Raw genomic sequence first — 24,459 nt, forward strand, 5'->3', positions numbered from 1 at the left:
ATTGAAGCCGGCTGAACATAGCTGACAAAATTTCATCGCCTGCATGCACGTCCTGAGTCGCCAGAGCTGGCCAGTCTATGCTGCTAACATTAGAGATGAATTTAGCTTGATTAAAAAGGCTATAAATTCTCTTTGCAGCTTGGTTTGAAGTTTGTTCTGCCTGAATTGATCTGATTGGTTTGAACAGACCGCCAAATGATCTGATAGAGAAAAGTTTTCAACGCTGACAGAGAAGAAGTCTTTGGGGAAATTCACAGCAATGTTATCAAGGCATTTTCTGCCCCTAGTGGGTTCAAGATTCGAGCAATACATATTGAAAGAGCGCAGCAAGTTTTGCAGCTCACAGTCATCTGCGTCTCCAGAACCAAAGTCAACATTGAAGTCACCCGCCACTACGAACTCGTAGCCTGGTTTGGTCGATAGTAGGTACTGTAGTAGATCCTCAAGACTGTCAAGGAATTGTGATAAGGATCCGTCAGGTGAGCGATATAAGGACAAAATCACGGTATTAAGATCAGTTGATGTTATTGCTGAAACTTCAAACTGAAGCTCTTCACAGAACCTATCGACGTCAAGGACGGTGAAAAACTGGAACAAATCACTGGAGATGTAAATACAAGTCCCACCGTGTATATGAACAGTGCGGCAAAAGGCAGTTATCAGGGTAAAACCAGTGATTTTTACTACACCAACCTGACCAGCTGACAACCAATGTTCACAGAGGCAAAGCACGTTGAGGTCAGAGTTGTTCACAATAACTTCCAATTCGTTGGTTTTATTATTCAGACACTGCATGTTCTGCTGAAGGATGCGAAGGGAGATAGGTCTAGATTTTTTACCTACTAAGTGCAAGGGGTCTCCGGCTCGGGGAACCAAATCCTCATTCGCACATTGTCCACTGAGAAAATCTGAAATATCACTCGACTGTGTAGAAGGACTCAGCCTAGAGATAAATAGAAATACAGTACTGTTCTTGAAACTGTCTTGAGGTTATGTTCCTGAGATTCAAAAACGGCTCTACTACCCGTTATAAGTTGCTTGCTATTTTTAAATTTTCTGCCACTACCATCCCTATTTTCCTTGATTAGTAGACTGTGTTTATTTTTGAGTCTGAACTGCTTCTTAGACTTTACAATCGTGAAACTATCTACTTTGTCATTATTTTCACTAGGCATACTTGACTTAGATAGAGAGAAGTCCGTTGACCTAGGCCTAGGCTGTTGACGGACGATTTCCGCGTATTTTACCTTGCCCGAGACAACTTTAGACGGGGAGATGTTGGTTATGCTGCTGTTATTCGTGCTGTTGATGATAGCTTGTTGATTGTTTGCTAGGCCTTCAGCCAGAAATGAACTATCAACACTTGCATCTGGAGGAGGCACACAAGGCTTGGTCACCTTCACCAGCGGTATACAACTAGGGTTAGAAAGGTTAAGCTTGTCCTTTATCTCGTCATAGTCGCTCATAACAAGATTTAACTTACTTGCGATTGTCAAATTTTCAGTAACCAAGTCCTTAACAATACTGAAAAGTTTATGCAGAGTCTCATTATCAGACGACTCTATGTCACTTGCTAGGTTAGGTCTGCTTCTGCTAGAACACTTCTCACAAAACCACTTCACCTTGTTGGCTAATTTTTTTATCATGTCGTATTCCTTTACTAGTACACTGACACATCTAATATGATATTTTATTTCACAAAACCCCTCACATTTTAGGGTTTTGTCAGTGTTTTTAATTAAAAGTTGGCAGCAGCCACACAACAACTTTTCACTGTCCGCCATCTTAACTCCTCACTCATCCAGAAGTAACCTCCAGGGATGTTTTATTTTTCGCGATTATATTATTTTGAGTGGTGTTGGCAGTGTGAGTGTCACTGTACCTCACGCACCATGATTGATTGATTGATTGATTGATTGATATTTGTTAGTTTTGTTCAGTTTTGTAAGAGGCTGGAAGTAACTTCCGTGTGCGCTCTGCCGATTCTCGTACAGCCTGGAGGCAACTTCCGTGATGCGACCTCTAGTTTAGTGTGTGCGTTGATTATTGCGTGTAAACTATTACTATAAATAATTATTTTTTTACGATTCATGTCATTATTTAGTAAATATATAGTCTTTACAAGATGACAGAAGAAGTTAAATTTCAAATTGCAACACTCTTAGCCATGCTGAAAGGGAGATTTACGAACGACGTATGTACAGAGCCATTTAGTATTAAGATACCCATTATCTTAAATTACTTAAAACATCGGGTATTGAGAGTGTTTTCAATTAAAACCACATTATAGGACATTGTGGTAAAATTTAAATTAACTTCTTGAATATATTCTTGTAAAAGATTTCTTCATATACTTTTATGTTAGAAAACTTGATAGAATAATAGTTTAATTTTATATTTATAAAATCTAAATCAAATTATTGTACAATTAAGAGTTCACTAAACATATTTTTGATGTTTAAAATTAAAAATAAAACTTAATTTGTGTACTAAAATACAAATTTTACTTCATGAATGTTTGTTTTTATAGACCCGGAAGTAACCTCCGGGTGCGCCCTTTCCCGTTTTAAAAACCAAAGCGCCCTCTGAAAGGTTAGGATTACTCGATACATTGTAGTCAAGGGTATCAGTGTGAAGTCTAGGATCTGTTGTATGACGAATACATTAAGGTATCTGCAATCCTAAAATGCTATGGGAAGGGAAGGAAACAGGTCCGTGACGTAGGAAGTAGTGAAGGAAGTAGTAAAGGCAATCATAAAATGCTATGGGAATAGAGGGAAACAGGTCCGTGACGTAGGAAGTGATGAAGGAAGTAGTAAATGCGAGCAGTCCGGAGTGTGGGGACTGTTTATGACGATTAGATTAGGGTATCTGCAATCCTAAAATGCTATGGGAAGGGAGGGAAACAGGTCCGCGACGTAGGAAGTGGTGAAGGAAGTAGTCAAGGCGAGTAGTCCGGAGTGTGGGAACTGTTTATGACGATTAGATTAAGGTATCTGCAATCTTTAAATGCAATGGGAAGGGAGGGAAACAGGTCCGCGACGTAGGAAGTGGTGAAGGAAGTAGTCAAGGCGAGCTGTCCGGAGTGTTGGAACTATTATGACGATTAGATAAGGGTATGGGCAATCCTAAAATGCTATGGGAAAGGGAAGGAAACAGGCCCGTGACGTAGGAAATGGTGAGGGAAGTAGTCAAAGCGAGCTGTCCGGAGTGTGGGAACTGTTTATGACGATAAGATAAGGGTATGGGCAATCCTAAAATGCTATGGGAAGAGAGGGAAACAGGTCTGTGACGTAGGAAGTGGTGAAGGAATTAGTCAAGGCGAGCTGTCCGGAGTGTGGGAACTGTTTATGACGATTAGATAAGGGTATGGGCTATCCTAAAATGCTATGGGAAGGGAAGGAAACATGTTTGCGACGTAGGAAGTGGTGAAGGAAGTAGTAAAGTGATTAGTATGGAGCGTGGGAACTGTTTATGACGCTTAGATTAACGTATCTGCAATTCTGAAATGCCATGGAAAGGGAGAAAAACAGGTCCGCTACGTTGGAAGTGGTGAAGGAAGTAGTCAAGGCGAGCTGTCAGGAGTGTGGGAACTGTTAATAACGATTAGATTAAGGTATCTACAATCCTAAAGTGCTATGGGAATGGAGGGAAACAGGTCCATGACGTAGGAAATGGTGTAGGACGTTGCAAAGGCGAGCCGTGTTGAGTTTGGGAACAGATTTATGTATCTCCGATACTAAGACTGTTTTTAGAGTGAACTAATGATTTTCTCCGAGCAAAGCTCGGTCCCCTGGTAAATATCTTACTAATATTATAAATCTGAAAGTTTGTGAGTTTGTGTGTGTGTGGGTTGCTCAATCACGCATAAACTACTGGACGGATTGGGCTGAAATTTGGCATGATGATAGCTCACATTCCCGATTAACATTAAAGCATATCATTATCCCAAAAATCCTTTCGGGCTCCGCCCCAGTGGCTCTGTAGTTCCCCATTTTAACCTTATGGTTTTTCATATTTAAAAGGAATTAATGAATCTTAACAGCTGTTTCAATTAAACAAGTTGGTTCTGTTCTACGATGTTCAATAGCATTAAAGTTACAAGGATTACCAACAGGGTGCAGCACTATTTTTTTTTTTTTTTATTTATGACAACAGCTTATTTCCAACCAAAAGGTGAGTGAGCGTAGCGAACGAACTTCAACCTGGAGGCGAGTTAGCGTAGCGAACGAGCTAACCTGAAGGCAAGTGAGCGCAGCGAACGAGCTTCAACCTAAAGGTGAGTGAGCGTAGCAAACGAACTTCAACCAGGACGTGAATGAGCCATGCGAATACTTTTGAAGTTACGGGGCAAAGCCCGCGGGTACAGCTAGTTCTTAATAAGGCAACAACCTCAAACGTTACATTTTTTAAAATCTTAAAGCTAGGGTCTCAAAATAGCTTTAAAAACGCGAATTTCAGCACATAATTTTCAACAATTTCCGGGGGAGAACCCCCTGACCCCCCGATGACCCCCCCATGTAATAGCCCCCCCTCCCGAAACTCAGCCCTGGAACCGCCCCTGAATCATATGAAACATGTGTTAATAATTTAACAGCTTATTGTTATATTGTTATTTAATCTATTTTTCTTTGATTAAATGTTGTTGTTAACAATTTGCATTTGTGTTTAAAGTGTGTTCCTTATGTTAAGTGTGTGATTCTAATGCTATGTGCTTAATCTGTAATATTAGTGAGTAAAGTGGTGTATGGATTTCATAACCATTATTTTACTATAGACCATTGTATTTAACCACAACGGGCTCTGTTGCTAGTCTCTTAATAAGACTGTTTGTCCAGAGTTTCAGCTGTGTGAGAGAAAGATTGAGTTTAGGCTATCTCAATGGCTGAGACAATTAATTGAGCTGTAGATTATGACCAGTGCTTTTTTTTTTCATAGAAAGCCTTGGCGTCAGCTGAATACAGCCAACAGTCTCAGGATACTGCTAGATCCTTCAGCCAGAGCCAAACATTGGAGCAACTTGAATCCAACTCAGAGACAGAGGACACTCCCAAGAAGTATGTATCAAACTAAAGCAAGATTAGAAAGTAAAATTTTCTGCACAAAATAGATTTACCTTTTTATTCCACTTATGACAATGGTGAAGTCATATGGCAGGTACTGAGGTACAGGGACGGATTTCCTACTAGGCACACTAGGCCAGTGCCTAGGGGCGGCACCCGTCAGGGGCGGCAGGCCCTTGACCAGTGCCGCCGCTTACGAGTGCCGCCCCTTACGTTTTTCTCGCTGCTTACGAGTGCCGCCACTTACGTTTGCCGCCGCTTACATTTTTTCCGCTACTTACGGGTGCCGCTGTTTACGTGTGCCGCCGCTTACGAGTGCCACCCATTACGTTTTTCTTGCTGCTTACGCGTGCCGCCACTTACGTTTGCCGCCGCTTACGTTTGCCACCACTTACGTTTGCCACCACTTACATTTGCCGCCGTTTATGTTTGCAGCCGCTTACGAGTTCCGCTACTTACGTTTGCCGCCGCTTCCGAGTGCCACCGCTTACGTTTGCCACCACTTACGTTTGCCGCCGCTTACGAGTGCCGCCATTTACGTTTGCCACCACTAACGTTTGCCGCCGCTTACGAGTGCCGCCACTTACGTTTGCCGCCACTCACGAGTGCTGCCACTTACGTTTGCCGCCGCTTACGGCTGCCACCGGCTGCCACCGCTGCCACTGTCCGCCGACTGTAGGCGCGACCGCGACGGCACGGTGGTGACAGAAAACAACAGTCAATGGGCAATGATGAGATAGATAAGTTTGCAATGTTTAAAAGTATCAGGAAACCAACGTAATGAAGACTTTACAAAGATATTTATGTAATAAGATATAAATTTAAAGTCGTTATTTCTTTATATTCAACTCAAGTACTGTATTTTAATATTAAGTGTTTTAAAGTTTGTGGGATGGTAAACCTTTTCAATTTGAATTAAAATGAAAAAAATAACTTGCAGTGTTTTTTATAAACACTATAAATGGGTTTGACTTGGTTTATATTCAAAAAATAATTACTTTTTCACCACACTAAGATGTTTTTAGCCATTTTACAAAACGTTTGTAGGAGGCTGAAAGCTATGTACGGTAATTGCTGTCCAGGACCAAAATGGCAGCTGTCATCGTCATTGGGGACCGATTTGGTCTTTACAGCCCTAGGGTCACAAAACCAGCTGTTCACTAACTTACTTAAAACAACAATAACAATGTAATTAAAATAAAATATACAAGCAATATCCACATGCATTTTAATTGTGTCATCTCTGCGTAGCAACTATTTATTATTATTTTTGCTGGTTCCTCTAGATTATATCTTCACATAACCTTATTGTAGTTGTGTTAACTGTTAATGTGCATTATTTGCGTGAAAATGACAACTTAAGACCCTCAATTTTTGTATAGTGTGGTGAAAAATGGCGTTGTACCACGGTCCGAAAGGGTTTTGCAGCTCTTGACTTGGTCCTGAACTTAATAAACTACGAGCCGGCAAAACCTCATTTTCGGTCCTAGGTACGAAATATACTATAAAGGGGGGTGGCACTAAGAATAGTGCCTAGGGGGGAAATATGTATGAATCCGTCTCTGCTGAGGTAAACAGTATTCTGACCTCTTCGTAGTGCTACAACAAATTTCCGCTGACAAATATAAAAGCCCTAGGGTTGTTGCAGTAGACCCCCTCTTAACCGACCTCGCATTAATCAAAAGTTGGATTATCCGCCCTTGATTGTAAAATATTATAGTTTGTTTTAACCTACCTTGCTTTGACAGCAGTTAGGTTTAACCGCCGCTTCCAAGGAATCTTGTTTCTGAAAACAGCTGCTATTTTTGTAATATAATCTAGGATTATCTTATATGGCTTGATTAGGGTCCGTTAAGGTTAGGGTCTACTGTACTACCGGAACAGTGAAAGACATCAGCATACCTTTTATGGTGCTCATCTCCAGTCATATATTATGTTGATGCCTCTTTGCTCCTATGTACTTTGATGGGATGGGGTGGAGATTATTCTTTCTCAGCCTAAAATTGGTGCATCAAAAAAACTTTAGCTTCTCTATGAAGTTTTTGTCAACAATTTCTGTTGGGATTATCATTCCCTCAAGTAGTACCCAGTGATCATAGCAAGATAATACTGATATTTGAGTCCAAGCATCATGCCTTTTTTATTCACTGCACTTGTCATTTTAGTCTCAAGCAATAATGCATTTACTGGGCGACAATAAAGGGACAAAATAGTGCTTTGTCAAACTAATTAGTGAAAGGCTGATTTTTTTCACGGATTGTAGTTGATCATAATATAAGGAACTTTTCTGAAAAGTCCCCGCCCCTCCCCCTCTTACTTCCTCCCTTCCCCCTTTTAAGTTAAAATACCCCCACCGCAGCAAACCTGCCGACTAAGCGAATTTCCATTTGTCTTAATTGATTTTCAATTAAATCTATTTAAATAACATTAGGTTTAACGAGTACCTAGGTTTGCTGCCCCAAGGAAACTAATAAAGTGTGGTTTTTAGTAAAATATTATTAGCTTGGTATAAAATAAATAAATTTGCCAAGTTTGATCAAAATATATCCATAAACAAGCAAACTAAAACATTTTACAATATTCTCCATAAGAATAACATCAGGAATTTTTTATTAATATTTTTTGAATTTTCTCCGTTAACAATAACCGTACAAAAACACTTTGATATACTAAATTATTTGTTTTTTTAAGCTCTAGATAAAAATTGGGAAATTTTGTGTTTTGAGTGTCAAAAATTAGAAAAATCAATTATTACCCCATAAAACCCCATTCCCATGGTCCGATCATGCTGGTTCGCAAACTCATTCAGTTTATCCCGACTTAACCCTTTGAAACAAATTTCATCAAAATCGGACAAAAATTACTCGAGTTATCGCGTTTACTGACACATATACAGGGTGAGTTTCTACTGAGCGTGTTAACTTTGCCAGTAGGTTCTACTCACTAAAAGGAACAAAAAAGTTCCTATAAACCTATGTCCGATTTTTTACCGTTTGGCTGTAATAGGGAGTTTTGTGTTTTTCTTTTTTATTAGACTTTCCCCACAATTTATGCAATAAAAACAAAACCAATTACTTTAGAGAGTTATAGTTAAAATCATTGGAAAGACTATAAAATTTGCTATAAATCAAAGGTTTCATGCAGAGAGCACAGAATAGAAATAGAGGGGCTACGTATATCCAGCAAGCGTTGCGGGCATTGTAGCCAATCCCCCACCACTTACACGGGCAAGTGGCGGCAACTGCTGCATATAGCGGTAGATCACCTTTTACGATGATTAGACACACTTAGAGTAGACTTAAAATTACCAAATTTGGCACAGCTACTCTAAATTAGTGCTTCTTACTGACAGTAAGGTTGGAATCCAAAAAATAATTTTATTGTAATTTAAACAGCCGTTAAACCCAAAGAAATAATTAAATTTAGAATAAGAACATGAAAAAGTAAGTGATCTAGAATTTTTTTATTTTTTGGTCAGGAAAGTTTCGTCAGCGGCAAAGTTTGAGAGCTTGAGTTGAATCATAACATATATTTTTTTGAAAAATTAATGATGAATAGTTTTGGAAATAAATCAGGTAGAAGAGGAAGCAAAATTTGGGACCCCGACGCTCGGGCGCTGCCTTGCGACTAAACGTCTCTCATACTACACACACAGTTATTGATGCATTTAATATTCATTATAATTTATACATTTATAATATAAGTACGGTAACATTTGTATACAGTAGACTCCCTCTAGTTCGGCTTCGGTTGGATCGGCCGCCGGATGGTCCGGCCTGGTCTCAGGGGGACAAGTCACATCGTCACGGGGGAATTGCCTTCGACAGGATTTAACTTGAATGTTTAGTTTCCGGCCAGAGAAGTAAACAATTCATGTCAGTTTAGTTGACGGGTGCTTCTATGGGTGAATTGTTGCATATTACCTATGTAAAACTATGTTACATAACCTCAAAAATACCAAGAACATTTTATAAATAGTTTCTCTTCGGTCTAATAAGTTGAAATGCAGTGTATAATTAAATACAGTATTAGCCAAAATAAACAGTACTGAAATACTTTTAATACTTTTAATGGTAATACTTTTATTTTATGTACAAATTTTAACAATACATATAAGTCAAAGGAAGCAAAATCGGCTAAACACGGGTAATAACATGTTCAATATGAGCCCCTTTCAGTTTGAGGCAACACTCGTACCGTTCTTGTAGGTTTTGCACCATTTTTATGAATAGGGGTTGTTCCATTCTCCTAATACACATGGTTATTTTTTCTTTGAGTTGAACGATGGTAGATGGTGGGTCCTCACGGATGATGTTTTCTTTCAACATTCCCCACACGTAAGCACCCGGTGTTGTAAGATCGGGGGAGTGGGCTGGGTAAGGAAAGTTTGTTCTAAGGGAGATGAGACGGTAGCCAAAGGTTTGTCGGAGGAAAGCAATGTTGTTAACGGCAGTGTGACTGGTTGCGCCATCCTGTCAGGACGTGCACGTCCAAGGAAACGTGTTGTCTGCTTGTTTATGTAACCATTAAGGTGCACATGACATTCATCTGTAAACCATACATCACTCAGAAAATCAGGTTCTTCATAGCATATTGCTAACATTGAAGCACAGTACTGAACTCTGGCTAGTTTGTTTATACGATCCAATGGTTGTCCAGTTTGTATCCTGTAGGGAAAACCACCAATATTTTTGAACATTCTTCTCATTGACGTATTGCTAATATTCAGTTTAAGAGAAGCTCGCATTAGGTTTCTTTTCGGTGACTGTAACACTTGCTGCAACACTCTTCCGTTGTTTTCATTTGTACAGACAGTAACTGGGCGACCTGAAAAGCCCTTTCGCTGTGTCAAAACACTACCAGTTCTTCGAAATTTTTCGACGACACTAAGAATCACAGCATTACTAGGCGGGTTTTTGTGGAAATGTTCCTGAAAACGTAAAGCAGTGTGTGACAAGCTTGGACCACCCGCACGTCCAATTCCGTATGAGCGAAAATAATGCTCTACGATAAAAGTTTTTTCTAAAGTTGTTAGCACCATGTTAACAAAAACTAACCTCAAATAAGAAAGAAGTAATGAACGCAAAGCCGTGGCAACAATCACCTATTGAATCAGCTGATCGAGAAGGCAACTACAGCTGATTCAGTTTCAGTACTGTTTATTTTGGCTAATACTGTATTTCGGACCATTTTTTTATGCGGTAGGTTCTCCCATTATTATTTTTGAAACACCACAGTTTATTTGACAAAAATAAATTAAAGCAAAACAAAGAAATAGCCATCGTTAGCTTCAAGGTCAAGCTATCCGCTTGCACTGACAATCATCTGTTCTTTACACAACTGATGTCTGCTGTGCACTTGTTTGCTATCTCACAAACAGTTTGTGATTGGGTGATTAGTAACCATTTTTTTCTGTTCTTTACGTGATTTATTGTTGTACGTTCAGTGTTGTGTAATTTTTGTTTTACTTGAGTAAGCGTGATTTTAACGTTACAGTTTTTATTACTGAACCAAGGTTATTGACTTAACATATCACGATTGCGCAATACTATGATTTGTATTTTGATGATGTAAAATGCACTAGATCCGGTTAGTCCGGCCGTTTTGTAGTTCGGCCAGTGGTCCGGTCCCGAGGTGGCCGAACTAGAGGGAGTCTACTGTACTTAAAATTGCTAGTCACATTAGTTTTATTATTATTTTGTGTTGGTAAATAATAACTTAATGACGACCAAATCGACCCCATATTGAACCATACATTGAAGCCTGTTTACAAACTTTTAATAAAGATATTAAAACAAATTTATTTTGTTTGGTAATTTTTACTTCGCTCAAAAAAAATACAAATCATGTATAAATGGCAATAAATCAATAACTCATAACAACAACAGATAATTTTACACGGTAAATTACATGTTTTAACAATAATAGTTACAACATGAAACATTTGACAACAAAATGCTGTCCATAAATCTGTTCCAAAATATTTTTAATATACTACAAATGGCACAACCTTTGTTAGAATGTGCCTGAATTGACTTTCATTTAACTTTAAAAAAAATATCCGTTTGTGTTTGTTTTGCCTTACTCAAACAACTACAAATCAAGTGAGTGTCAATGGCAATAAATGAATTATACATTACGAAAACACAGTATTTTGCACTGTAAATTACATTTCTTAACAACAATGGTTTGAAATTAAAACGTTTGAAAACAAAATACAGTATTGTAGACAAGGCTGTTCAAAAATACTTTTATTGCCCTAAAAATGTTACAACCTTTGTTTGGTGGCGCCTGACTCAACTTGTAACTTGTCATTGAACTTCTTACTGTAGTGGTGCAGTCTTACAGTAAAATATTTCCGAGATATAGCCTTTATTAACAAAGTAACATGATTTTGTTCTAACTCCTGCTCATCACAGTGGTCTGTCGGAAACAGGGTGATTCCAATACAATTACTTAACACTTTCGCGATCAGTAAATCAGTTAGGTTTCTTGCTGTCGTAATTTGATATGAATTACAGTAGCTTTTGAAGACAGCTTCGGACAAAAAACATAGCTTAACCACTCCATCGGAGGGATGTATTAGTCCACCTCTGTTTTTACAAGAAATAAGGCTACGCTCCAATGAAGTGTCCTTTTCTAAAAGACCTAAACAGGTTTCACAGACAATTTTTGTTTAAATCGTTTTAACCAAATACCCAGCTACATACTCAACTATAGACAATCATTAAAGTGTTCAATAAAATTGCATAGTTAAAATGTTTTACCTGTGGTAGGTCACTCTTGGAATTTTTCCACGGTTTGTACACCCAAAAGCCGAACAACTTTCAGGCATTTTAAGGCATTCACAAAAGCTAAAACAATAATAACAAAACCACACCAACGACCAAGGTCATCTATGTTATAGCACCAGTGGTGTCCTTAATATTTTCATCCATTGGCAGTGTCACCAATTCACTATTCGTTAGTATGTCGACAGTGTGTAGGGTAGCGTAGTGGCTCTGGCTGGTTGAGCGTGGCAGTGCAGGGCCAGTGCCGCCGGCGCCAATGCCTGAAGCGCGCGCTACTAGGATGACTCATCGCTCTCCCCACCACTTATACGGGCAACGCCGATTTTCGGGTGGCTTCACTTCTCTCGCCCAATGCCCTCGCTATTTATATTCTGTGCTCGCTGGTTTCATGCAACAATTATCCAGTGTTTCCCAACCGGTGTGCCGGTAGGCCTCTGTAGGTGTGCCGCGAAATTTTAAGTAGTTTTCTTTTTCTTCTTCCTTTTCTACTTCGTACATTTGTGAAGCTGCATTTCCATCAATGAACGCAATCAATACCAAAACCCATTCTCAACTAAAGTCTTTGGAAGACGATACGAGAGTCTGCTTGTCAACCATTTGTCCAAGAATTAAACTTTTAATGAACAAACGTCAAGCACAAGTTTTCCACTAGAACTGAAACCAGGGTTGATTAAATATTTCTCACTTATTATTGGTAAATTCATACAACATTTTAATCAAGCTCAATGTTTTTTTATTATTCAAAACTTTCCATTTAATAAACACTAAATAATGTACGTTAGATAACAATTGTGAATTTTATATTTTTTACCTTGGTAAACCCACCATATATTATTTACATATATATATTTACTAGTAAAAAACAGGTTTTACGGAGCAAGATGTAATTGAAAAAGAGTTTTTTATGCACTTACTAAATGTAATTTTAACCAACAATATTTTTGTAGACAAGTGTGCCGTGACTACAAACGTGTTCTAGTTAGTGTGCACTTTAATACATAAACCTACATCTATGCAATGTTCAAATGCATAAAAAACTTGGTCATTTAATAATCTTTCAAATGATATGCTATTCAATACTATTATTGATAGAAACCAATGAGAAATTAATAATAAACTGCAATAAAACACGGTCCACAGATTTTGTTTTGCAGAGTTTTTACTGTTAATGATATTTACTGTATACTCCATATTGTATTTCATTGACCAATCTGATAAAATCTTTACTTTAAGGGATATAAACTTAAAAAAAAATTATTATGATTAATTAAATTCATAAAATGTATAAACTCAAGTTATGTTGCATTTATAAAGATGTAGTTTGTGTGATTCATAAATGCTGTATAATTAGTTTTTCCTTGTACTTGCTTTAAGTCAGCAGTTATTGATTTGTCATCTAATGTATAGCTAGATAACTCAGCTGTTTGAACATACATTTGAGTAATTCGTTGTTTTCATTTTGTGTTTTCAAATCAATTAAGAGTTTTTCAACATTTATTAGGCCGGCCACACACAGAACCGGGCGGGGCGGGGCGTGACAGGGCATTTTACCCCGGGGCGTCTTGTGCGACGGGAATTGCATGGGCTCTTATGGAGCGCCACACACAGGACCGAGCGAGGCAGGGCACGTCAAAAAGACGCCCCTGGGCGCCCGCTGGGCAAAATGTGAGGCTCTCCAAAATTATGCCCTGAGGCAAGTCGCTGCCGGGCAGAATTTTCTGCGCATGCGCGGTCATGTGATTTATTCCCTTACGGGCTAATTTTGATAAGGTTTATTTTACAACTGATACAATTTACATTTAAGACTAACAATTTATACCACCAAAGATTACACCCTTTGATACGACTATACAGTGATGATATTACTACAGTGGTTGAATAACTAATAATTTAGCTTGGTATTGATAACTGAGGAAAGAGAGGGCCAACGTTCATATCTTAAGGGTTTCAAAAACCACACCTCTGGAGATATGACTGTTTTAATTTTGTTTTCTATTCTGCTCCCAAGTATAAAGTCAAATTTAAAAGTTGGCTGAATCGGCTCAAGGCTCAGAAATAAAAAATCCTATATTAATTTTCAGGTTTATGGGGGCTAAACTTTTTACTTGACGTGCCCTGCCTCATTCTGTGTGTGACAGCAACCAGACAGGGCTTAAGTCAGGCGTCTTGTCGTGCCCTGTTGCGCCCCGCCCCGCCTGGTTCTGTGTGTGGCCGGCCTTAAACTATGGAACCTTTTACCAATCAAGAGTGCTGATGGACACTTTATATATGGTTACTGTTCCGGCAATGCAGCGGAAAGCCGTCGTAATAGTAGACGTTTTCCTAAAATACGATTACCAAATGCAAGTACTTTTATTCGTGTTCATCGATGTTTGACTGAAAAGGGAATCTTTCCTAGCAAATTTACATTGACTAACATTATCAAAAACAGTAATAAAACAATAGATATAAAACATGCTAGTTTTTATACCATTTTAATGTAATTACATTTTTTTATCTTTCTTTTTTACATACTTTTAATAACAACACTGTACCTAGTAAACGTTTTGATTTTAAATACAGTACTGTTATTTTAGGAGTACGGTATTAAATTAGGGTATAGGGGTTTTGTTAGGGTTTTATTAACCTTACATCAATCGAGACTAGTTTTATTATAGATAATTACTAATTAATATTGAAATATTTTATGTATTGTTTTATTTATTTTCATTACAAAATGGAATTTTAAACTATTCAATTACAACAATTAATTTATGAATAATTAGATTAATAACAAATAAATTTAACAACAATTCATTTCAACTACTTGTATTGTTATTGAATTCGTATAAGCAATTTTATAAAATATGACATCTGTAAATGCTTTAGTAAGAACTCTGCTAAAGCTAAATCTGAAGACCGTGTTTTATTTCAGTTTATTAGTAATTTCTCATTAGTTTCTACTTTCTATCAATAATAGTATTGAATAGTGGAACGTTAGGGGGTGCAATGATTGAAATAAAACACAATTTAGGGAATTAAATAAAACCCGGCCGACTACATGTTTACGGTTTGCTGGAATCTTGAGGACTGGAGACTGGAGAGCAAGGAAACTTTTGGATCGGCGGTTAAACGTGGAGGGAATAGTGGCGTGATGGGTTGTAGCCAATCCGGGAGCTTTATTGAAATCATACGATATGACGTCACAGTCACCTGATCGCAGTCAGGACACAAATGCAAAACATATTGCCAACTCTTTATAACACAAATCTAAATATCGCAAAAATGGCAACATTATTGTACATTATTGTATACACTACAATTCCTCCCCTTTAAGTTTAAAATTAATTTTTCTTAAAACACGCCATTTTATCAACACATCAAACCAACTGAATTATCATTAAATAACCTAAAACAAAAACACTTTTTTACAAAACAATATTGTATGATTCAACCAAATAAGACAAAACAATAAACATTAAAACAAGCAACCTTGATAAAATTGGAAACAAAACGCAGAAATAAATATTTACAAATTCAACCTTTCAGGAGGTTTTATTTCTCTGGCAGATCGCCTCAATGGCGATGCTTGTTTGGGTCGATCAGCTGATCGTACATGTGATGGAAAGGTCACGTCCGGTGGAGTAAGCGATGAGCGCATACTAGGTCTACTACGTTTACTACGTCCTGGAGTACGAGGTGTACTCGGCATTTCCGGTCTCATGGGTGAAGCCCGACCATCTGACTGAGCATTGTTACCCACATCCTGGTCAAACATGTGTTCAGCTGGAGGCAACACTACCTCTCTAGCAATATCATTCTGTTGATCATTCAAATTTACCTTAGTGTTTACCATAATAAACACTAAGGTTAGATGTTTTGAGTTAATAAATAATTTGAATTTGAATTTGTTTATCCCGACCAGCTGGTCAATATGGCGCTTCCATACAATACCTGAGTCTAATTTTACTAAATAAGATACAGGACTTAACACTTTAATCACTACACCTTGTGTCCATCTATTTCTTCCCCTGTAATCACGGACTAAAACAGGCTGATCTATTGACAGTTCTCTAGTTTGACTGCCCCCTTTGTTTACAACATGTTTGTTTTGGTTTGACAAAACCGTTTTACTAACAGAAGGACGTATCAAATCTAATGTAGTTCGCAAAACTCTACCGAACATTAGTTTGGCTGGAGTTTCATTGGTTGTATTATGTACTGCATTACTATATGCCAACAAAAATCTACTTAAAGCTAAGTTTGGATTTTCATTTGAAAACAAAGCCCCTCTTATTCTTTTCTTTACTGTTTTTACAGCATTTCCGCCTGGCCATTACTAGCGGGAAGATAAGGTGGTGTAAGCGTATGCCTAACCCCATTAGCTTTAAAAAACTTGCTAAATTCACATGATGTAAAAGGAGGGCCATTGTCTGTGACACACTGTTCCGGAATTCCAAACCTTGCAAACATAGGTCTCAATTTATTTATGACTACTTTGGCAGATGTGGAACTGACCTCCTCTACTTCTATCCATTTACTATAAGCATCAACTACAACCATATACAACTTTGAATTAATAGGGCCTAAAAAATCTATGTGTAACTGTTGCCACGCTGACTTTGGGTATTCCCATACATGTAAATATGACCTTGACGGGCTTTGACGTTCCATGAGACATTGCGAGCAACTATTGGCAAGTTCTTCTATGTCTTTATCTATTGAAGGCCACCATAGATAAGAACGGGCTAGAGCCTTCATTTTGACTATCCCTAAATGTCCACAATGCAGTTCTTGTAACAGTCCCATTTTATACATTTTTGGAATGACAACCCGATAACCGCACATTAATATGCCATGCTCAATAGTTAGTTCGCTCCGCCTAATGAAATAAGGTCATAATTCTTCATTTACCTCATTAGGCCAGCCATACAAGACATAGCCAAATACCTTACTTAACTCGGTGTCTTTTTGTGTTTCCCTCTTAATATCAACAAAATTAATTGGAATATCTCCCTCCGCTAAAAATCGTAAATAGGTTCCTACATAAGGATTTTCCTCATACTGTTTGTTAACATGTTTGGCTTGCAAAGGTAAGCGAGATAAACAATCTGCAGAAGCATTTCCCTGAGAGGAAACATATTGTATGTCAAAATCATAGCTGGCTAAAAATAAAGCATACCTCTGTAATCTGCTAGCGGCAAAAGCCAGAAGTCTCTTTTTATGGCCAAAAATTGACAGCAATGGTTTGTGGTATGTTAAAAGTGGGAATTTTCTACCAAACAAATACTGATTAAATCTTTTAACCGCAAACACAATAGCTAAAGCTTCATTGTCTATTACAGAGTAGTTTAATTCGGCTTTAGACAATGTTCTTGACGCAAAACAAATAGGTTTTTCAGATCCATCTGATTACATTTGGCTTAACACACTTCCGACCCCGTAGGCTGAACTATCAGTAGCTAACCTCAAAGGTAAATTTGGGTCATAATGCGCTAAAATAGGAGCTGAAACTAATTTGCTCTTAATTAATTGAAACGCTTTGTCACTTGATAAATTCCATTCAAATGGAGTGTCCTTTCTGAGTAAATTATACAGTGGGGATACAATGGTAGACATACTTGGCACAAATTTAGAATAATAATTGACTAAACCTAGAAAAGCTTTTAACTGAGTTACATTGGTAGGCACTGGGGCGTTTACAATAGCTTCAATTTTACTAGGAGATGTGCCTAGTCCTTGTTTACATAAAATGTACTCTAAATACTCAACAGATTTACAAAAAAACTGACATTTATTTTGACTTACTGTTAAACCATGATACTTTAAAGTTTCACACACTTGAATCAACCTCTCTAGGTGCTGTTTGTCATCAGCTCCTGTTACCAAAATATCGTCTAGGAAGCAAACGACGCCGGAAATGTGAGCTAAAATGCATTCCATTATACTCTGAAATATTCCCGGTGCAGAGGCTACACCATACCTGGAACTCGGTTGTAAATATACAATCCTTTCGATGTACTTATTGTACAATACTTCTTTGATTCCTCGTCTAACTTTACCTGAGTGTAAGCCTGAGAAAGATCGATTTTTGAAAACGTCTCCCCTTTTAGCGAATTTCCCTATAGGGAAGTAGCTATTACCGTAGGTGGCATTGTAAGACCTAGGCCCTGGACCGATTTAATTTTTCATTTTGATGTCCCCAGAGGCCAAAAACACCATTTGTTCAAATTTTTATATATGTGTCCGTGAACACGATAACTTGAGTAATTTTTGTCCGATTTTGATGAAATGTGGTTTGAAGGTGTAAGGCAGGATAAACTTGAATGAGTTCGCGAACCAGCATGATCGGACCATGGGAACAGGGTTTTACCTGGTTAATACCCTGGTTAAGTTTTATGGGATAAAAATTGGTTTTTCTAATTTTTTACCCTCTAAACACAAAATTTCCCAATTTCTCTCCGGACCTTTTTAAAGAGCTCAAAAAAAGAAATAATTTAGTATATCCAAGTGTGTTTGTACAATTATTGGTTACAGATAAAATTCAAAAAAATGTTATTTTAAAATTCCCATGTTATTCTTATGGAGAATATTGTAAAATGTTGTAGTTTGCTTGTTTATTGATATATTTGAATCAAACTTGGTAAATTTATTTATTTTATACAAAGTTATTCATATTTTACCAAAAATACACTTTTTACCCTCCCTGTAGCACCAAGCCTAGGTACTCATAAAACCTAATTGAATGAACGAAGTGAATTCTCATACTGGTGTAAAATGCATCTCATGTAAATCCAAAAACTCGAGAATGACTACGTATATGAAGTTGATGTTTTGCACAAAGGTTCTTTATCATATTATCTTGGTTAAGTTCGTTATTGGAGATTATTTGTTCAGTAATAATTATAAAACTAGTGTACCTGTTGCTCGAATTCGAGCATTTGCGAAGCATTACAGGCGACTCACGAAGATTATGGAAATACTCACGATCTACACAACAGTTAGATATAATCAAAATCTTTTGTAAATATCTTATCTTTTCTCAAAAAGCTGATCTTGTTTTTTAGTGTTTCTAAAAGTTTTTCCCTATCATAGATGCATTAGGATGTCTATAATAACGATTATAAATGAAAAAAAAAAATATTTCTTTTCTTCTACTTGGTTGTGTTCTATGACTTTTTCTATTTTTACATTGTTTGCAAATCGGTTATTTCAATGATTGCTCAAGAAATGTAGCATATTGATAATTCAGTTTTATTTTTAGCCTATATCAAATTGTCCAGGATTTCTCGCTTTTTTCCATTGTAATAATTTCACCAACCCAAGTTTCTTCTACAGATGCAATACGCCAAAGAATATCACCTACGTACAATCTCCAAGAAGTGGTAAAAAAAGGCAGAAACCAAGCCATACAATAGATATAAGTTAACTCCTTAAGAAATAATTTTAAGAGTTACTGTGATATTAGGATTTTCCACTGATTTGGTAATAGAACATTATATTGCAAAACATGACACGATGCAGAATAAAATCGATTTTAAAATCAGAAAACCCATTGCAAATACTGTACTTCATTTTGAAAAATTCAATAAATCACAATTTAAATATTAACAGATGTTTCATTAAAAAGTAGTGTAAAATTATGCATATGGTAAACAAATTTGAAGAGGCAACTTTAAAGGCTTCTGGGGCAGAGCCCCAAGAGAATTTACCTCGTTCCTCTTTTGATGGCTCATCTATAGACCAAGAGCTTTCTTTAGAGACCCCTACCAAGTTTCTACGCCCAGCCGTTCTCTCAACTTAGCTGGGACAAAAACCCAGTTTTTCCTCCATAAGAATAACATGGGATGGGAATTCAAAGGCCACTGGGGCAGAGCCCCAAGGGAATTTACCATGTTTCTCTTTTGATGGCTCATCTACAGACCAAGACCTTTCTTTAGACACCTCTACCGAGTTTCTACGCCAAGCCGTTCTCTCAATTTAGCTATGACAAAGAAAAACTGTTTCAAATTAATATATAGATTATATTGCAAAACATGACACGATGCAGAATAAAATCGATTTTAAAATCAGAAAACCCATTGCAAATACTGTACTTCATTTTGAAAAATTCAATAAATCACAATTTAAATATTAACAGATGTTTCATTAAAAAGTAGTGTAAAATTATGCATATGGTAAACAAATTTGAAGAGGCAACTTTAAAGGCTTCTGGGGCAGAGCCCCAAGAGAATTTACCTCGTTCCTCTTTTGATGGCTCATCTATAGACCAAGAGCTTTCTTTAGAGACCCCTACCAAGTTTCTACGCCCAGCCGTTCTCTCAACTTAGCTGGGACAAAAACCCAGGTTTTCCTCCATAAGAATAACATGGGATGGGAATTCAAAGGCCACTGGGGCAGAGCCCCAAGGGAATTTACCATGTTTCTCTTTTGATGGCTCATCTACAGACCAAGACCTTTCTTTAGACACCTCTACCGAGTTTCTACGCCAAGCCGTTCTCTCAATTTAGCTATGACAAAGAAAAACAGTTTCAAATTAATATATAGATCCTAAAAAAACCATTTTAATTTTCCCCCATAAGAATAACATTAGGAGCTACCTTCTTCTTCTTTTTTTTGTTTACATTTTACAAGCAACAATTTTGTTGTGAATTCTAGAGACTGAAGTGAATTCTATTATTTCTTTCATCCATGGAGTAAACAGTTTTAACATCTGTAGGTATATTATATTAGTCAATGGTTTTATGCTTAATAAATCTTTAATTTATAAATATTCTTAAAAAAAATTATCGGAGGAAATAAATATGGGATATAAAAATATCCACCGAAATGTATTACAATCGATAAAAATGTTTAGGTATTCATGTTTGAACTTTTTACATGTTTTTATGGTTGTTAGTTTAGTAGGCCTAGGCTTGAATTAAGTAAGACCACAGTCCTTGGAATGATTGTTAATTAAAATAATGGGTGAATTTTATCACTTGGGTGGCATGATGGGTTTCTAAAAATAAGTGGTTTTAACATTGTCTTGAGCTTTTTATATTGTTAATTTTCAATATTATTGTTATAGCACACTCTGCCTATGCCTATCAGATTTTTTTAAGAGTTATTTTTTTTTCAAACATATATTTATTTATTTATTTATCTATTTATTTATCGTTTCAACGGCTGACGCCAATACATAGATGATTAGATTGAGATACAATTTAAGGAACTAACAAGAAGCAAATGTTATACAATTCAGAACAGTAACAAGCTACGAGATAACAATAAATACAACAATAAAAACAAAAACAACAATAAATAGCAACAATAAATACAAGTTGACAAACAGGCGAAATTCACAATAATGATTTACTAATTTGAGAAAATTATGTGATATAACATTTGAGTGCAAAAACAGAACAATAATAATGCATGAACAAACCAAGCAAAGAACAACCCAAACATATCAGAAAATGTGAGAAGAATACTGCCATACAATTAAACAAAACCAGAAAGGGCAGTAGAAGAATTTGCATAAACAGAGAGGCACAGGCACAAAACACAGAAAGATCTTCACTTCACCACTTCGAAATCACCACACATTTCTTGAAGGTAGCCAGCGACATATTAAAGAGGTCAATATCATCAGGTAGAGCATTTACGAGACGTTGGGCTCTAGGCAGTGGGCTGAAGAGATGATAGTTGGTGCTGAGATGCTCACGAGAGAAGAGATCCTTGGATCTTGAAGATCTACCTGCCCTGAAGTTCAGAAGTTTGAGAAGTCCGGGACAGTCGATGAAGCCATTGACCAGTTTGTAAATGAGCAAGATGTCCTGGATCTCACGTCTGGACTCCAATGGAAGGATTTGAAGGGCCTTGGAGATTTCTTGGATGGGTACCTCTCTGTAGTTGTAGCCCAACCTCACACCGACCACTCTCAAGAAGTGATTAACAACCATTTGAAGTTCGGTCTTGAGATAGTCCTGGTGAGGTGACCAAACACAACAGCCAAACTCTAGGTGTGGCAATACGAAGGCCAGGAACAGGGTTTTGAGTAGAGTAACGTCTTGGAAATATTTGGAGCTTCGAAGAACAAAACCCAGGGCTTGAAGGGCTTTTCTGCAACTAGAGGTAATGTGACGTTCCCATGACAGGGAGGAGGTTAAGGTCACACCTAAATCCCTCACTTCATTAACCCTTGCAAGATTAGATTGACCCAGGCTATATACGAACTGAGACTGAGACTTCTTCTTACTAAACGATATGGCTACACACTTTTTAATGTTTAGATCCATGTGGTTAGAGAGACACCAGTTCTGGACGGCATCGAGACTACGTTGGAGGAGAAGGCAGTCTTCGTGGCTTCTAATGGTACGGTATATCTTCAGGTCATCAGCAAATAGAAGGCAATGGTTATCTACGTGGGTCACAAGGTCATTAATGAAGATGTTGAAAAGTGGTGGACCGAGGTGTGAGCCCTGGGGAACACCAGATGTGGGGAAAAATTCGTGAGATAAAGAACCAAGAAACTTAACTTGGACGGGGCGGTTTGCAAGGTAGGACCGGAACCAAGATAGCATTTTCCCAGTTACACCAGCAGCTTGGAGCTTGGTGAGGAGGAGCGGATGGTTTACCCTGTCGAACGCCTTAGCAAAGTCAAGATAAATTGCATCCACTTGCAAGCGATCTTGAAAGGCATCAAGGATGTCAGCTTGCATTACCAAAAGATTGGTGGTAATTGAGCGTCCGGTAGAAAATCCATGCTGCAGTGGAGAGAGATACGGCTTGATGGCAAAATTCAGTCTTTTGAGGATCAACTTTTCAAAGATTTTGGAGAGTGTATTCAAGATAGCTATAGGTCTGTAGTTGCGGACGTCTAGAGTAGGACCAGATTTGTGAATGGGTAAGATGTAAGCACTCTTCAGGGCATCAGGAAACACACCCGAGGCTAAAGAGTGGTTAAACAGAACTAAAATAACAGGAGCTAGTACATCAGCACTAGGCTAATAAGTTAAATAGTTTCCTTTTTTCTTATCGTCTGTTGTTTGTTAGTGCTTTCTGTCAGGTGTATTTGTTGTTAATGTTGGTTGTAAAATAAAATAGTTAACATTTTGATACAATCATTTTAATGAAAAAACCGCAAATATTACTCCTTTTAGTTAGAGTGTAAGAGTTAATTCACTTTATACCTATCTTTGTCACTGTTATCAATGGCAAAAACTAGATCTATAGGTTAGGAACTGAGTGAGCCATGGCCATTGGTTAAAGACCATTAGATTCTAAGCAAGGAAGGAACTTAAATTACTGTGTCTGGTTAAGTGTTTCAAAAATTAATCGTCATTATTGAGATATGATCTCTCAAGTGTTTTTTTAAATTTAATATTAGGCCTATAACTTAACGTTATCCGGTAAGTTATAAGCTAGGCCTATTTAACTTAACTTGGTTACACTATCAAGTGTAACTGACAGAGTGTTCCCTATGAAGTAGGGTAGCCTGTAATCAAAGATAATAGGCCTAGCCTACCTTGGCCTTTTCTTTAGTCTAATAATTTAAATCAAAGGACCTAGGGTAGGCCTAAGTTAATAGATCAATTTATTCTAACCTTTAACTTGTATAAGTTAGCCTATCTCTGGCCATAAGCTGGGTTTTCCTTGGCGCAGAGTGCGGAAAGGCGATTTAACAACGTCTTCCGACGCGCTTCTAGGAAAACAGTTAACTAAACATTAACTTAAATGACTGTAAGATGCCTAAGACATGAGGAGGGTCTCACTTTCGTTTACGTCCACACTCATTCTAATGAATATATCATCAATATAAGTTTATCGATTATTCCATTCGATATATCAAGTTTGGTAAGTTAACTATGTTTACGTTAGCCGAATGAAATACAGTAATCGATATAATCGAATAATTGATATCTTAGGCCTATCAATATTTTTCATTCGAATTAGTGTAAGGATGTTTAAACTTAACTGAAGTCAAGAGGAGTCTGTGTTTTGCAATCCGTTTCTGTGCCTAACTTAGCTTAGGAAACTCCAGCTCCAGGTTAAGTAGGCCTAGGGTGAGTTAAGTTAGGTATGTAGACCTAACTTATCTGTCTGCAGTCAAGTTTCTATAAAAAGCCTACTACATGCAGGCCTAAGTTAGGTTTAAAGCATTCGTAGCTCATCTGAATCTCAAGTTTGAACTTATGTAACAAGTGTTCTAAAAGTCAGTTAACCTAAGAATTTCTCATTTAAGTTAGTAGGCCTAGGCATGGGTGGAGTTCCACTAAAACCTGCGATATTTTATCAAATTAATAATAAGCTATATCAATTACGATTCGGTTCGATGAATTTTAAAAACTTAGGTATAACCTATAGACCCTACCGGTAAACAATAATACCCCCGCCGCAGCAAACCTGCCGTCTAAGCGAATTTCCATTTGTCCGAATTGATTTTCAATTGATCTATTTAAATAACATTATTAGGTTTAACGAGTACCTAGGTTTGCTGCTACAAGGAAACTAATAAAGTAGTGTGTTTTTAGTAAAATATTAATAGCTTACTATAAAATAAATAAATTTGCCAACTTTGATCAAAATATATCCATAAACAAGCAAACTACAACATTTTACAATATTCTCCATAAGAATAACAT

At 37.3% G+C, this 24,459-nt stretch overlaps 1 protein-coding gene across 3 annotated transcripts in view; it reads left to right on the forward strand.

The window, feature by feature from the left end:
• The window catches only part of LOC129001887 (TATA box-binding protein-associated factor RNA polymerase I subunit B), a 130,772-nt gene that overhangs the window by 33,832 nt on the left and 72,481 nt on the right, over positions 1 to 24,459 (forward strand). For all 3 annotated transcript variants that reach the window (XM_054429351.1, XM_054429357.1, XM_054429358.1), the window contains exon 5: positions 4,939 to 5,057. In XM_054429351.1, the coding sequence (XP_054285326.1) occupies positions 4,939 to 5,057 (119 nt within the window). The remainder of the gene's footprint in view (positions 1 to 4,938; positions 5,058 to 24,459) is intronic.

The sequence above is a fragment of the Macrosteles quadrilineatus genome, unplaced genomic scaffold, assembly GCF_028750875.1.
Source record: "Macrosteles quadrilineatus isolate MER2022 unplaced genomic scaffold, UCM_ALF_1.0 Scaffold_1__1_contigs__length_201487025, whole genome shotgun sequence".
NCBI classification, from domain to species: domain Eukaryota; kingdom Metazoa; phylum Arthropoda; class Insecta; order Hemiptera; family Cicadellidae; genus Macrosteles; species Macrosteles quadrilineatus.